Consider the following 17,073-nt stretch of genomic DNA (forward strand, 5'->3'; position numbering starts at 1 on the left):
ACACCATGGCAGACACACACCATGGCAGACACACACCATGGCAGACACACACACCCTGGCAGACACACACCCTGGCAGACACACACCCTGGCAGACACACACCCTGGCAGACACACACCATGGTAGACACACACCATGGCAGACACACACACATCATGTCAGACACACACACTCTGGCAGACACACACACTCTGGCAGACACACACACCCTGGCAGACACACACCATGGCAGACACACACCATGGCAGACACTCACCATGGTAGACACTCACCATGGCAGACACTCACCATGGCAGACACACACCCTGGCAGACACACACCCTGGCAGACACACACCCTGGTTCTGTAGACTGTAAAAAAAATAAAAATAAACACACACACAAGTGGATGAGGGAAACAACACATGAGAGACTTGACATTGGGAAATGGGTTTATAACTGTGCAACAGCCTTAAAGAACACAAATGGAGCTACAAGCTATATACAGTGGCTTGCTAAAGTATTCACCCCCTCTGCCTTTTCCCTAATTTGTTGCCTTAAAACCTGGAATTAAAATAGATTTTTGGGGGGTTTGTATCATTTGATTTACACAACATGCCTACCACTTTGAAGATGCAAAATCATTTTTTTGTGGAACAAACAAGAAACAAGACAAAATAAATGTAAATAGTCAATAGTTTGTAGAGCCACCTTTTGCAGCAATTACAGCTGCAAGTGTCTTGGAGTATGTCTCATATATGGCACATATATAAGGCACATCTATATGGCACATCTAGCCACTGGGATTTTTGCCCATTTTTCAAGGCAAAACTGCTCCAGATCCTTCAAATTGGATGGTTTTCGCTGATGTACAGCAATCTTTATGTCATACCACAGATTCTCAATTGGATTGAGATCTGGGCTTTGACTAGGCCATTCCAATACATTTAAATGTTTCCCCTTAAACCACTCTGGGTGTTGTTTTAGCAGTATGTTTAGGGTCATTGTCCTGCTGGAAGGTGAACCTCTGTCCCAGTCTCAAATCTCTGGAAGACTGAAACAGGTTTCCCCTCAACAATTTTCCTGTAATTAGCGCCATCCATCATGCTTCAATTATGACCAGGTTCTCAGTCCCTGCCGATTAAAAAAATAATAGAAATTTATTTTCTCACTCTTTAGCATCTATGCATAGTCACTTTACATAATGACCTCGACTAACCTGTACCCCCGCACATTGACTCGGTACCGGTACCCCCTGTATGTAGCCTCGTTGTTGTTATGTAATTATATTGTGTTACTTTCATTTAATTTCACAACCATGTTGTATTTGGTGCATGTGACAATTACAATTTGATTTGATATATTGCTACAGTGTGGGCAGTATCAGAGGGAAATAGAGAGGTTGGGATCTAGTATGAGGGAGAAGGGGATACAGGAAATTAGTTGAAAGAGTGGATTGATTAGAACGTCATTAGACATAGTTTAAAATATTTTGTTATCTTTTTTAAGAGCAACGGGCTGGCAGGTAGGATTTTGTGTCTCCCTGCCTCCGTCTCTGGCCCACACTCCAGTACCGTAGGTGCCGGTAATGCACCATATCGTTGGATGCCAACCGCCGATAATCCCCACCGAAGAAGATGACCGATGACTTCCGACATCCGTTTAAATTCATAAATGCGAAAACGTGAAAATCCTCTGTTAATCCTGAACGCGTAATTTTAGCTGCATTTCGATTTTGTTTAGAATGTAGCTAGTTTGTTTGATATTTTTGTAACAACACTTTATATCTTGGTAGGATTCAGTATCTGCCTTGGCCCATCCGCATATTATGTTTTTTGCATTATAATCAAAAATGGTTTAGAAACTTTGTGCTATAACATTGCGTCCCGCACGCCTCTATCAACCAACAAGTAAATATGGCAATGCTGTCGTGGGCTTCACATATTTCCCCCAATTCAGGTAACGATGAAGTCTAATTTATTAAAGGAAGAGAATCTTTCTGGCAGGCAGTTGTTACTTTGCAATCATTCAGATGATTGGTGTTTGAATCAACACGTTTTCTCGTGTTCCACAGGGGGGATTAATTTACATTATTTTTTTGGAAGCATTGTGGGAAACATTTTTTAAATGTTTTTTAATTCATGATATTTTGTTAATGTATTTGGAATACATTTGTAGGGAATATATTATTTGGACAATTTTAAATATTGAGTTGACTCCTTCAGTCAGTACAACATTGCCTTTTCTCATCCTATTCATGTGTTGCATATTTGATGATACAGTATTTCTGTCTATTATTCTAGGCTTTAACATAAACTATGCCTCTGCCTTGGTTAATGTCATTCTGCAGCAAGTTCACCAGAGCACGGATTCCACAAGAAGTAGGGTGGACGGTGCTGTGGACTTTCATCAAGGGCAGGCCCTACATCTAAATGCAATGAATGCCATCAACTCAAAGCTGTTTATTACCTAAATTACTTACACTTTGATCATAGGCTAAAATAAATAAACCCCTGGGACTAAACCCCCTGAATCCATGGTCTTTCAGTTGCTGGATGAGCGGACGCAAAAGCATGAGAAGTATGGTGGTAATCCGGAGCAGCCCAGTAAAAAGCACCATGTGCTGACCTTACTGGGAGAAGAAGCTAGTGGAGGGACGCTACCTGCACAAGGTGGGGCTCCTATCCGTTTAGATGAATAACTTATCATCTGGGGGCTTGCCTAGTGGTTGGAAATCATAACCTGTCAGATGTGGGTGCAGCCCACCTCTAGACTAAGTGTGTGTTTTGCATAGTGTTACCATTTTCTCCTCCAAGACGTGTATTTAATTAATTTATCTGTGCTTGAGGTCATGCAGTGAAGTTGTAATGATGAGTATGATTGCTAACTTGGTTTTTACTGTGGTGAAGTATCGAAGTAAAACTATTTTAAAGTACTACTGAAGTAGTTTTTTGGGGGTACAATGCATTTGGAAATATTCAGACCCCTTGACTATTTCACATTTTGTTTACGTTACAGCTTTATTCTAAAATTGATTACATTGTCCCCCCTCAATCTACACAACACCCCATAATGACAAAGCAAAAACAAGTTTTTAGAACTTTTTTTATAAATAAATAAAAAAATATCACATTTGCATAAGTAATCAGTACTTTGTTGAACCTCTGGCAGTGATTACAGCCTCAAGTCTTCTTGGGTATGACGCTACAAGCTTGGCACTCAAAACGGGCTGTCATGTGCCTTTTACTGAGGAGTGGCATCCGTCTGGCCACTCTACCATAAAGGCCTGATTGGTGGAGCGCTGCAGAGACGGTTGTCCTTCTGGAAGGTTTTCCCTTCTCCACAGAGGAGAGCTCTCCCTGACCAAGGCCCTTCTCCCTTGATTGCTCAGTTTGGCCAGGCGGCCAGCTTTAGGAAGAGCCTTGGTGGTTCAAAACTTCTTCCATTTAAGAATGATGGAGGCCACTGTGTTTTTGGGTACCTTCAATGCTGAATAATTGTTTTTGGTACCCTTCTGCAGATCTGTGCCTCGACACAATACTGTCCACCAGAGCTGTTGCCAGAGAATTTAATGTTAATTTCTCTACCATAAGCCACCATCAATTGCCTTTTAGAGAATTTGGCAGTACATCAACTGGCCTCACAACTGCAGACCACTAGTAATCATGCCAGCCCAGGACCTCCACATCCAGCTTATTCACCTGCAGGATGTTCTGAGATGAGCCACCGGACAGCTGATGTCATCAGGGAAGCTCATCTGCTTGCTTGTCGTCCTCACCAGGGTCTTGACCGGCCTGCAGTTCAGAGTTGTAACCAACTGCGGTGGGCAAATTGTCACCTTCGATGGCCACTGGCACACTGGAGAAGTGTACTCTTCATGGATGAATCCGGGTTTCAACTGTACCGGGCAGATGTCAGACCGTGTGTATGGCGTTTTGTGTGCGACTGGTTTGCTGATGTCAACATTGTGAACAGAGTTATAGTACAGACAGGCAAACTACAGAACGAACACAATTGCATTTTATCAATGGCAATTTGAGTGCAGATATTGTGCCGAGATCCTGAGGCCCATTGTCGTGCCATTCATTACCCACAATCACCTCATGTTTCAGCATAATTCTGATCCACCCCCTGTAAAAAATAAAGGATCCTTCACCAACAGCTTATCTGTATTTCCAGTCTTGTGAAAAACATATTAGGACCAACTGAATTTATTTAAATAGACTGATTTCCTTGTGAAATTTAAGAAAGTGTTGCATTTATATTTTTGTTAAGTGTATAACCACTTTCATCTCTCCTCCCTCTGTCCAGGATCCAGCCACTCACGCTGCCCCATGGTCTCCCTACTGAGGAAGACGCCTACCAGAACAGCAGAGAGCTGATCATACAACGTCTCAAACATGTAGAGGACAGTAAGGCTGTGAATAAGTAGCTTGTTTGGCCTTTCAAAAAATCCATGATTCAATTGACTCAAGTGAAATCCCTGTACAATGTGTTGAATCTATACCTGGACAGAAACCTGTCTATCACACCCCTCTTATATTTCAAAACAAAAACATGAATCAAAAGTCAGAGGGAAATGACACAAAGAGCCAGTGATGATCAGCTTATTTTTATTAAGATCAAGCTAATTTTTTTTTATAGAAAACCTCAAACATGTTCTACCATCACACACTGACAAGACTGGATGGAGGTTGTGGAATGAAGCTGGCACTTGATTGTTGCTACTGAACCGCTGAATGGGTTCAACAAAGGCAAATGACATGGATCGATGTTAATGTTGCAAGCGTTACTGTTCGTAAGGATGGTTGTTTGTTAAAAATCCAAATCCAAGTCCATAAATTAGAATCAAATCTGTTATGATACAGGGTAACTGCATCAAGGCTGAAGGTCAGGTTTTAGACTTCAAATTGGAATCAAATGAACCATTTCAAGGGGAGCCAGTCAGAGCAGAAAGAGTTCAGTGGCTCAGACAGGAATCCTCCTTTTACTTGCCTGTCAAATATAAATGACATTAAATATGATTTAAAGTCCAAACAAAATAAGTCAGAATTTAATCCATAAAATAAATGGAAAACTAAAGCATGGAAGACTATAATAAATAAGGAAATGACAGAAGGGGGAAGGAAACCTATAAAACTGGAGGAGATGGTTCTGCCAGTTAGTGGGTATTAGCCCTGAGAGACAGAGGTTGAAGGCTGACAGTCTTCTAGTCATCTTCAGAACCAGAATCTGAATCGTGTCCTCTCCCTCTGATGGTCTTCTTCTCCACCTTGGTGAACTTTGAACCAGATTTCTGTGTCAAGGTGGGGGGCTCCATTAGGTTACCACTGGAGGAGAAGACAAGGGTAGAGGGGTGTTATGATGTAGGATTTGAGATTTTGGCAATGAGGCTCTTTATCTACTTCCGGATTCAAGTGACCTTTTGTCTATATGCACCATTTATGTCTGTCCAGTATGAAGGAAGTTGAAGAGGTAGTTTTGTGAGCCATGTTACTAGCATTAGCGCAATGACTGGAAGTCTATGGGTATTTGCTAGCATGCTATCTAGAATCCATTTAATAAGACTAAATCAGCATGCGGTTGTGCATGAACAGGTAAGGATTTCTATTCTTTCGCACATGAACCAAAGGCCTCATGCGTGACAGGAAATACCTAGACGGATAATCTTCCTAGCTAGAGGTGTGATTATCTGTAGGAAATCACACCAGTCTGTGTACCTGTAGTTGATGACGTCAGAGCAGCCCAATCTCCACTCCAGCACCTCTGTGGAGAACTCGTCTGTGTTCCCCAGGTCGGTGAATCCTACCACGTAATCCTTGGTCTTCCCATCCTTAACCAGCGCCAGCGTGGGAATCACCTTGATCCGCAGCCTCTCTGTCAGGAACGGCGCCTTTTCCACATTCAGCTTGATGAACTTAGTCTCCAGGTGCTTCTTGGCCAGGATACCCAGGTGCTTGTCCAGGATCTTGCATCTTTATAAGGCAGGGGGAAGGAGACAGCAGGGTTAAGATCCTGGTAGAAGCTGCAATTAAGGTTTACTGGGCAATAAATCCCCTTCTAATCCTTTCTTTGGGATTTTGGGAGGGTAAGCTCACTCCGGAGCAGGGCTCAATTCATTAGCAGCAGAGAAAAACAGGAAGAGGGGAAAACATTGCTGTGTTGCCAACCTGAAGGTGGAGTCTCTGTAGAAATGGCAGACCACACGATTGCTCTCCTTCACCTCTGGGAAGAAATCTTTCTCACTGGGGATTTCTTTATACTCCCCATGCCCTTTAGACAGCCACTCCTTATAGGACAGAGCACACAGAAACTATTATGAGTTGTTACTGGTATGACATACACACACATAAGTATGTGGACACCTTCAAAATATATGGATTCTGCTATTTCAGCCACACCTGTTGCCGATATGTGTATGAAATAGTCTACACAGCCATGCGATCTCCATAGACAAACATTGGCCTTACTGAAGAGCTCAGTGACTAAACATGGATAGGACATAGGATGCCACCTTTCCAACAAGTCAGTACGTCAAATTTCTGCCCTGCTCGAGCTGCCCGGGATAATGGTCTGTGGCTGTTTTTCATGGTTCGGCCCCCTAGATTCTGTGCTTCCAACTTTGTGGCAACAGTTTGGGGAAGGCCCTTTCCTGTTTCAGTAGAACTCCCCAGTGCACAAAGCCAGGTCCATACAGAAATGGTTTGTCAAGATCGGTGCATTAGAACTTGACTGGCCTGCAGAGCACTGACCTCAACCCCATCAAATAATTGGAACGCCGACTGCGAGCCAGACCTAACCACCCAAAAATCAGTTTCCAACCTCACTAATGCTTGTGGCTGAATGTATGCAAGTCCCTGCAGCAAAGTTCCAAAATCTAGTAGAACGCCATCACAGAAGAGTGGAGGCTGTTATAGCAGCAGGGGGTTGGAATAAGATGTTCGATGAGCAGGTGTCCAGTGTAGGTTGATGTACTAAAGCAAATGCTTGTTAGGCATCCACCATATTGCGATCCTCAGCCCTTCCCACCTACCTGCTTCTGTTTCTGGGATTTCTTGAGGGCCTCCATCCTCCTCTCCTTCAGCTTTTCCATCTCGTCGTCATCCATGCGCTCCAGCTTCCCCAGCTCTTTGTCCAACTGCTCCTCCACCATCCTGGCTGACTGCAGCACTTGCTGCTCCAGCGCTTTGGCCATAATCTCCATCGACTGACTCGCCATGATGAAAAGCTTTGAAACTTCTGACACAATCACTCTATTCCTGAGGGATGGGGTGAGTGAGAGTCAGAGACAATTTTATAGATTGAATTTCTCTCTCTGAAATGCAATGGTTGGACCAAGGATTAAGCAAACTAGCTAATGACCCTGGCTGGTGACCATGGAAACTACACACTGAGGTTTTAAATCGAAAACAACCAACGTTAGATAGCTAGTAATTTTCGTTAGTTAATGTAACAACTACCTGGCATGGTGAACTCAACTCGATGGGTTACTAAACTACAGCTACTAGCTAACGTTACCTAGCTAACTAGCGTAAGTTATTCCCCTTTATAAAGTTATCAAGATCTTTAGTCTTACAAAATACAACTTAACAGTAACGTTGGTTAACTATTTTAAAGTTCTGCTATTTGATTCCCCACCTATCGCTAACAAATTACCATTGTCTGTTAGCTAACGTTAATTAGCAAGAATGCTAACGTTAGCCAAAGACAAAGTCCCAATTGAACAATAGATGTCAGATGTTTGTTAGCCTACTCGTATCAGCTTTCAGACAAAGTAGAAAGATATGTCAAAAATGAACAAAGGAACAAATCACCGGAGTCGTTTTAGCCTAGCTCGCTAGCTACATCAAGGTAGGGCTGTTAGCTCGGCTGTTAGCTAGGCTAACAGCTGCGTGGTCAGAGAACGCTGGGGAGCTAGCTAGCTGGCTAACGTTAGCGACCTGACAAAAACGACCAAGTTGCCCAGACACTGAAGCTACAAGATTACAACAAAAAAGCAACCACTTATGTTAATAGGGCCGACTGAATTTATCATTTCCACATGACTTTATCAATACTACAAAGCTGACAATATGGCAAGCCTACTCACCAAAAGCGGAACCCTGACTCAGTGTCGTATCTTTGCAGACTGCAGAGCGCGCAGTGTGGTACAGAAGGAGATTTTAGGTCAGCATTATGCAGAAGGTTGCCCCCTGCTGGATGAGAATGAACAGTGTCCAGATGACGCGAGTACTTTTTCTGAACCAGTCGAAATCACGCATCAACGCCATTATCATGGACGTATACAAATAAATGCCAATAGGACAAAAATACGAAACAAACGAAAATTCAACTAGTGTACTGTCATTCCAGTTTCAATGTTGCCCTTGACTGAGTTAGTTGAAGTTGGCTAGCTGGCGACAAGAACGTTATCCATCCTGCACACACAACCGTGACATGTTTTTTTGTTTGTTGAGGTAGTCACTTGGAATTAATTTCAATGAACAGGTACAGTGGGGCAAAAAAGTATTTCGTCAGCCACCAATTGTGCAGGTTCTCCTACTTAAAGAGATGAGAGGCCTGTAATTTTCATCATAGGTACACTTCAACTATGACAGACAAAATGAGAAAAAAAATCCAGAAAATCACATTGTAGGATTTTTAATGAATTTATTTGCAAATTATGGTGGAAAATAAGTATTTGGTCACCGACAAACAAGCAAGATTTCTGGCTCTCACAGACCTGTAACTTCTTTAAGAGGCCCCTCTGTCCTCCACTCGTTACCTGTATTAATGGCACCTGTTTGAACTTGTTATGAGTATAAAAGACACCTATCCACAACCTCAAACAGTCACACTTCAAACTCCACTATGGCCAAGACCAAAGAGCTGTCAAAGGACACCAGAAACAAAATTGTAGACCTGCACCAGGCTGGGAAGATTGAATCTGCAATAGGTAAGCAGCTTGGTTTGAAGAAATCAATGGTGGGAGCAATTATTAGGAAATGGAAGACATACAAGACCACTGATAGTCTCCCTCGATCTGGGGCTCCACGCAAGATCTCACCCCGTGGGGTCAAAATGATCACAAGAACGGTGAGCAAAAATCCCAGAACCACAGTGAATGACCTGCAGAGAGCTGGGACCAAAGTAACAAAGCCTACCATCAGTAACACACTACACCGCCAGGCACTCAAATCCTGCAGTGCCAGACGTGTCCCCCTGTTACCAGTACATGTCCAGGCCCGTCTTCTAGAGAGCATTTGTTGGGAGAATGTCAGATGAAACCAAAATGATCAGGTCAAGTTTCTCTAGGTCTTTGTCATTGATCAGATCAGTGCAGTACTTGACTACCTGCAGAATGTCCTCCTCCATGGGGTCTGAGGGTGTAAAGTACTTAGAAAAAATGCAAACCAAATCTTAACACAGTCAAAACCACATATTTTACACAGTCAAACCAAATCTTTTACACAGTCAAAACCAAATCTTTAACACAGTCAAAACCAAATCTTTAACACAGTCAAAACCAAATCTTTAACACAGTCAAAACCACATCTTTAACACAGTCAAAAACCACATCTTTAACACAGTCAAAACCACATATTTAACACAGTCAAAACCACATATTTTACACAGTCAAAACCACATATTTTACACAGTCAAAACCAAATCTTTAACACGGTCAAAACCACATCTTTAACACAGTCAAAACCACATCTTTAACACAGTCAAAACCAAATCTTTAACACAGTCAAAACCACACCTTTAACACAGTCAAAACCACATCTTTAACACAGTCAAAACCACATCTTTAACACAGTCAAAACCACATCTTTTCCACACAGTCAAAATCACATATTTAACACAGTCAAAATCACATATTTAACACAGTCAAAACCAAATCTTTAACACAGTCAAAGTGTTGTCCAAATCTTTAACACAGTCAAAACCACATCTTTTAACACAGTCAAAACCACATCTTTAACACAGTCAAAACCACATCTTTAACACAGTCAAAACCACATCTTTAACACAGTCAAAACCACATCTTTAACACAGTCAAAAGAGTGTACATCTTTAACACAGTCAAAACCACATCTTTAACAGTCAAAACCACATCTTTAACACAGTCAAAACCACATCTTTAACACAATCAAAACCACATCTTTAACACAGTCAAAACCACATCTTTAACAGTCAAAATCAAATCTTTAACACAGTCAAAATCAAATCTTTAACACAGTCAAAACCAAATCTTTAACACAGTCAAAACCACATCTTTAACACAGTCAAAACCACATCTTTAACACAGTCAAAACCACATCTTTAACACAGTCAAAACCACATCTTTAACACAGTCAAAAACACAACTACAGTTGTGGCAAAAACTTGAATGACACAAATATTAATTTCCACAATGTTTGCTGCTTCAGCGTCTTTAGATAATTTTGTCAGATGTTACTATGGAATACTGAAGTATAATTACAATCATTTCATAAGTGTCAAAGGCTTTTATTGACAATTACATGAAGTTGATGCAAAGAGTCAATATTTGCAGTGTTGACCCTTCTTTTTCAAGACCTCTGCAATCCGCCCTGGCATTCTGTCAATTAACCTCTGGGCCACATACTGACTGATGGCAGCCCATTCTTGCATAATCAATGCATGGACTTTGTCAGAATTTGTGGGTTTTTGTTTGTCCACCCACCTCTTGAGGATTGACCACAAGTTCTCAATGGGATTAAGGTCTGGGGAGTTTCCTGACCATGGACCCATATTAATGTTTTGTTCCCCGAGCCACTTAGTCATCACTTTTGTCTTATGGGAAGGTGCTCCATCATGCTGGAAAAGGCATTGTTCGTCACCAAACTGTTCCTGGATGGTTGGGAGAAGTTGAAGCTGCTCTCGGGAAGATGTGTTGGTACCATTCTTTATTCATGGCTGTGTTCTTAGGCAAAATTGTGAGTGAGCCCACTCCCTTGTCTATGAAGCAAACCCACACATGAATGGTCTCAGGATGCTTTACTGTTGGCATGACACAGGACTGATGGTAGCGCTCACCTTGTCTTCTCTGGACAAGCTTTTTTCCGGATGCCCCAAACAATCAGAAAGGGGATTCATCAGAGAAAATGACTTTACCCCAGTCCCCAGCAGTCCAATCGCTGTACCTTTTGCAGAATATCAGTCTGTCCCTGATGTTTTTTCTGGAGAGAAGTGGCTTCTTCGCTGCCCATCTTGACATTCAACACCAGGTTATCCTCCAAAAGTCTTTGCCTCACTGTGTGTGCAGATACACTCATACCTGCCTGCTGCCATTCCTGAGCAAGCTCTGTACTGGTAGTGCCCCGATCCCGCAGCTGAATCAACTTTAGTAGATGGTCCTGGCGCTTGCTGGACTTTCTTGGGCGCCCTGAAGACTTCTTCACAACAATTGAACCGCTCTCCTTGAAGTTCTTGATGAAACGATAAATGGTTGATTTAGGTGCAATCTTACTGGCAGCAATATCCTTGCCTGTGAAGCATATTGCCATCATACAAACTGAGGCAGCAGACTTTGTGAAAATTAATATTTGTGTCATTCTAAAAAAACTTTTGGCCACGACTGAACTATGGCAGAAAATGTCCCCCTTTTTCCATAGATGGTAGTAAACGACCCACTCCCCATTCTGTACCTGAGATGGTAGTGATCCATTCTCTGAGTAGTGTTCGGATGTCCCTGAAATCACAGGCTCCAGCCAGGGTGGGTTCAGGGCAAGGGGTGAACTTGGACAGAGTCTCTGGGTCGTCCTGCTGTAGGGGGGAGGTGGAAGGTCCATTCTCCAGCTGGATGGGGGTCAGTTCAGGCCAGTTTAATCACTATGCATCATTAATAAAACAGACAACTTAACTTGCATAAGTGTTTAGGGGCTCACCTTGAGGCCATTGGGTAGGTCCCTGGGTCTGAGCACGTGTGGTAGGTCTTTGGCCGGGGTGTTTCCTGGTGGGCGGGGCCTCTTTAGAGGGGAGGGGCCTTTGTTGGCCTTCTTCTTGTAGCCGCGCTTCATCCAACCCACCCCCACATGCTTCAGATGCAACAGGGGGTTCTTCTGGTCTGCTACAGAGAAAGAGGGGGGACGAGCGAGGCAAGGGAAGGAGTGAAAGGTAGAGAAGGAAAGAGAGAGAAAGGGGGCAATGCAATGAAAGTTTAATTTGATCATTAGTCGGTTCTATGGTTCTTTTCAGTGTATTGCTAAATGGCATGTATATTCTATATTATATTATTAGTATCCACTGAGCGTACAAAACATTAAGAACACCTGCTCTTTACATGTCAGACTGACTGGGGAATCCAGGTGGAAGCTATGATCCCTCATTGATGTCACCTGTTAAATCCACTTCAACCAGTGTAGATGAAGGGGAGGAGACAGGCTATAGAAGGATTTTTAAGCCTTGAGACAATAAGACATGGATTGTGTGTGTGTGTGTGTGTGTGTGTGTGTATACCATTCAGAGGGTGAATGGGCAAGACAAAATATTTAAGTGTCTTTGAATGGGGTATGGTGCCAGGCGCACTGGTATGGTGCCAGGCGCATTGGCGTCAACATGGGCCAGCATCCCTGTGGAATGCTTTGGACACTTTGTAGAGTCCATGCGAAACAAACTGATGGGACCATTCTTATTAGGAAGGTGTTCTTAATGATTGGTAAACTCAGTGTATATTATTGGATAGATATACTGTATTCTTACCCATGAGTGTTCTCTCTGCGGCCGTACACTGAACGCAGCTCCTCCTGGAGTTCTCTGGGGAGTTCTGCAAACACCTCCGGGTCAACCTACACACACACACACACACACACACACACTATCTCTATCTCTCTCACACACACATACACACTCATACTCTCTCATACACAGACACACACACACACACACACACACACACACACACACACACACACACACACACACACACACACACACACACACTCTCACACACACACACACACACACACACACACACACACACACACACAGGGAGAGAGAAAGACAGACGCAGACAGAGAAACAATATGTGCGTGTTTATAGGGGATGTTGCCGTTAATGAGAATGTGTGTGTGTGTGTGTGTGTGTGTGTACCTGGGAGAAGTCAGACAGTTCCAGTATGATGCCTGTGGAGCCGGTCTGTCCAGACTGTTTGGGGATCTGAAGCACCAGTGCTCCTACAGGAGGGGCAGCAGGGGGAGGAGGAGAGGAGGGTAGAGGGGAAGATGAACAGGAAGATAGAGTAGAAGAGGGGCCAGGGTGAAGGGGGCGTTGGTGTGAACCGTTGTGGGTTCTCTCTGTGTCTCTGTGGGTCCAGGAGTGCTCCACCTGTTCTCTCAACTCTGCAGGCAAGGCCTCCAACACCGACCGGTCCACCCGACATGGACACAGACACACATGGACACACATACAACATGTATCCTGGGAAACCTGTGTGTGAGGGTGATTTTACTGCCCAAAAGGCTCCTTTCTAGCTTCTACCTCCAAGCCTCCAAGCCATAAGACTGCTGAACTATTCATCAAATGGCCACCTGCCCCCCCGCTACACTGTAAGGTCTATCTATACCTGTTGTATTCGGAGCATGTGACAAATACAATTTGATTGGACTTGAAATTATGCTTCAAAAACATAGCCAACCGAATGTTTTTTCAATGAGAGCAATGCACTGTTGATCTAGGGGTGAAGTACCTGTGAGGGAGGGGAGACCTCGATGCTGAGGTTAAGGCGGTTATCAACATGGTTAGGTGTGTGTGGCGGCTCTCCTTTACTTGTCCCTGGGATTGGCTCAGCAGGCGATGTAGGGCGGGGAGTGGAGAAGGGGGACAGGACTCTGGCAGAGGAACTATTTTCCTGACTGGTGCATGTGTCAGTAATGGCGGTATTAGGTAGCAAATCTGAAGGAAGAGAGACAGCAGAGGTCGTTCTATGGCTCGATGACTGGCTCCTTGAGGTAACCACTAACAAGAGCTCACACACACACTTACCTGTATAGTTATGTTGGGCGGGGGGGTGCTGGGCCAGCAGCTTGTCTCTGACGTAGCATGTTTTGGGGCCCGTGGGGTCCTTGGGGACGGAGTGGGCCCCCTCGAGGAGCTGCACCTGGAGGCCCACCCCCCTCAGGTCCTGCACCTTCAGCCTCATTGCGTGGAACAGCTTGATGACCTCACTGGCTATCAAATGACCACAGTCTGTAAGCTGGGCCTGGGTCACTGACCTGAGAGAGGAGAGAGGGGGAGAGAGGAGAGGAGGGTAGAGGAGAGAGGGAGAGGAGAAAAGAGGAGGAGAGAGGGAGAGGAGAAGAGGAAGACACTCAATTATGTCCCCTCAGTGTGTTCCAGGAAGTGTCTGAAATCTGTTTTGCCTGCTATTTACTAAAACTACATACTGTGTACTAATTGTACTACAAACTATTTAGAACATACTATTTTTATTTAAAAAACAAACAAATGCAGTAAGCAACAAATAGCATCCTGAGATCAAGCAACAAATAACATCCTAGGCTGATCCATCCTGAGATCGAGAAACAAATAACATCCTAGGCTGATCCATCCTGAGAACGAGCAACAAATAACATCCTAGGCTGATCCATCCTGAGAACGAGCAACAAATAACATCCTAGGCTGATCCATCCTGAGAACGAGCAACAAATAACATCCTAGGCTGATCCATCCTGAGAACGAGTAACAAATAACATCCTAGGCTGATCCATCCTGAGAACGAGCAACAAATAACATCCTAGGCTGATCCATCCTGAGAACGAGCAACAAATAACATCCTAGGCTGATCCATCCTGAGAACTAGCAACAAATAACATCCTAGGCTGATCCATCCTGAGAACGAGCAACAAATAACATCCTAGGCTGATCCATCCTGAGAACTAGCAACAAATAACATCCTAGGCTGATCCATCCTGAGAACGAGCAACAAATAACATCCTAGGCTGATCCATCCTGAGAACTAGCAACAAATAACATCCTAGGCTGATCCATCCTGAGAACTATTAACAAATAACATCGTAGGCTGATCCATCCTGAGAACGAGCAACAAATAACATCCTAGGCTGATCCATCCTGAGAACTATTAACAAATAACATCGTAGGCTGATCCATCCTGAGAATGCCTCGTAATGTTCAACTGCGTTGATTTGACGCCATTCGTTTATTTATGCGTGTCCTCTATTCTGATTATCAGCTGTTGTCAAACACACGCGAGGGTGAAAAGATGATGCTCTTCCTCAAAGTTGTGCAGCTGAAATGAGTATGACATCCTGGCATTTAAAGCACACTTAATTTTACATACTATAAAATGTTATATTTTCGCATACCCAAAGAGCCTACTGTTCATGGGTATTCAGACATGGCCACCGTGTCCATTGGTCTCGCTCACCTAGCCAAACTGTTACAGGTGCCATGACCACTGCAGTTGGATTGCTCCACCCCTGCCTTACAGACCATGACCTTTAGGGTCAGCCTGCGACCCCTAAGCCCCGCCCCCTGCAGACGCTTCTGCACCTCAATGGACAGGTGGGTCAGGAACGACTCCGCCTCGTCCACCTGGTGAGATAGAGAGAATTTAGAGAAAGAGAGAATGGAGAAAGTGATAGAAAAGCCTGTCACTTTGAACAAGCAAAGAAGAATGTCTGTTCTTTAGGAAATATCCCATTCGGAACAATCTGAATATTCTGCCTCCTTGAATAAGCCCCAGTTCTGATCAGTATAAACCAGTTATGACCTGCGTGGACCAGATCAACAACCTGTGTGAAGCGGATGTTGTAGTTCATCTCAGCAGAGACAGACCAGACCTCGGCAGAACCTGAAGAGGGTCTGACCGGTGCGAGGGCCAAACTCCTTCTGCAGCCGCTGCAGAGACACCTGCTGCAGGTCCCCACATGACCTCACACCCAGATATGCCAGTTTACCACCCATAGAACGGCCCACACCTGAGGGAGAAGAGGGCAGAGAAATACAGGGATGGGTGGAGAAGGAGAGATGGAGGGTGTAGAGAAGGACAGTTTATATTTTGGAGATGCACAAGAAAGATGATCATCAGTTGCAGAGTAACTGTGTGTGTGGTGTGTGGCCAGCAGGTGGTGCTGTAGTGCCTCACCTGGTAGGCTGGTCACCGTCTGGTCCCTGATGAAGTCATCCACTTCCTCTGACCTCAGGAGGTACTGTCCGTTCGGCTTAGCCTTTCGGGTAGCCATTCTCGCCAACAGGATGTTGGACCCTGGACAGGTCAAAGGTCACAGAGGTTAGACAGGATGTAATACAGTGGGAGGGAAACTATGCTGCCCCTCCGTTTCCAAATGTCGTGCCAACAGAATCACTGGCATAATGCACTTCATCTTTCTTTGGTTTCCTATACGGAGTCAACCCAGACAGTCTTTCCTGAGATACTGTGCGTTACATGTCCATTGCGCTGTACACAAGTTAAACCTAGTCTTGAATGATGCATGCCAAGATATACCAGAGATAAGGGACTGTTGATATTGCAACCCCACAACTCAAACGCCGGTTCACCAGTATGAACGAAATCGCAAACCGCTTTCTTTTGTTCAAGGCCTGAAGAACTGTTGTCCGCTAAAGATGTTTGCATTTGCCAATTTATTGGTTGTCCAGTATCCAGACGACCCACATTCCAATACAACCTCTTTCCGTAACGTGTTGAGGCCGGCAATTAAGAATGAGAGGCTGAATTAAATATGTTACAGAACTGCTATATTTTGAAGCACCCCTCCCTCCTGTCCAGTTTCCCTGATACGCCTATGGCAATCAAGCTGGTTTTACCATCTCTGAAACTTTAGCTTCTGAGGAGAAATGATTCTCAACAAAGAAATCCTAACTAACTAAAGAAGCATTAGGCTCTCGGGCTGATGCCTTTTGAACAGCCAAGGCAGCTCCACTGTCATTTATTCACCCAGATCTCTTTACACTTTCAATCAGTTAAACATTTTATTTTTCAAGGCCTGAGGCACATTTCAGTCACATTCCCGAAGACCAAGAAACAAACACTTTGCTTTCTAGTCCATATGGAAATGAAAAAGGTTCATTAATAACTTTTTGTAGGGTTATTGCCAAAATAATTTATATCAAA

The 17,073-nt window shown here is 43.9% G+C and overlaps 1 protein-coding gene, 1 long non-coding RNA gene and 1 pseudogene across 3 annotated transcripts; 1 reads left to right on the forward strand and 2 right to left on the reverse strand.

Annotated features, from left to right (window-relative positions):
- Positions 1-1,597: 1,597 nt before the first annotated feature.
- Positions 1,598-4,440, forward strand: LOC118366755 (uncharacterized). Its single transcript, XR_004822031.2, has 3 exons — positions 1,598-1,937; positions 2,329-2,650; positions 4,290-4,440. It is a non-coding gene; the product is annotated as an uncharacterized LOC118366755 (long non-coding RNA).
- A 134-nt stretch (positions 4,441-4,574) lies between these two features.
- LOC118366754 (thioredoxin domain-containing protein 9-like) lies at positions 4,575-8,235 on the reverse strand. Of its 2 annotated transcripts, none has more exons than XM_035749397.2 (5): positions 8,068-8,235; positions 7,012-7,237; positions 6,149-6,267; positions 5,699-5,953; positions 4,575-5,308 (listed from the first exon to the last, which is right to left on the reverse strand). In XM_035749397.2, the coding sequence occupies exons 2-5, from the start codon at positions 7,195-7,197 to the stop codon at positions 5,188-5,190; spliced, it is 681 nt and encodes a 226-aa protein (XP_035605290.1). In that variant the 5' UTR covers positions 7,198-7,237; positions 8,068-8,235; the 3' UTR covers positions 4,575-5,187. The 2 variants fall into 2 exon arrangements, with proteins under 2 accessions (XP_035605290.1, XP_035605291.1); XM_035749398.2 differs by lacking the exon at positions 8,068-8,235 and adding an exon at positions 7,793-8,012.
- Positions 8,236-9,209: 974 nt separating this feature from the next.
- The window catches only part of LOC118366600 (DNA repair protein REV1-like), an 8,137-nt pseudogene continuing 273 nt past the window's right edge, over positions 9,210-17,073 (reverse strand).

The sequence above is a fragment of the Oncorhynchus keta genome, chromosome 34, assembly GCF_023373465.1.
Source record: "Oncorhynchus keta strain PuntledgeMale-10-30-2019 chromosome 34, Oket_V2, whole genome shotgun sequence".
NCBI lineage: Eukaryota > Metazoa > Chordata > Actinopteri > Salmoniformes > Salmonidae > Oncorhynchus > Oncorhynchus keta.

Bases quoted from the DNA above. Each gene is read 5' to 3' on its own strand.
- LOC118366754 (XM_035749397.2), bottom strand. From the start codon at position 7,197: ATGGCGAGTCAGTCGATGGAGATTATGGCCAAAGCGCTGGAGCAGCAA. The intron at 6,268-7,011 runs GTAGGTGGGAAG...CTGTCCTATAAG, and splicing joins AATCCCAGAAACAGAAGCAG to GAGTGGCTGTCTAAAGGGCA. The intron at 5,954-6,148 runs GTTGGCAACACA...TGCCTTATAAAG, and splicing joins TACAGAGACTCCACCTTCAG to ATGCAAGATCCTGGACAAGC.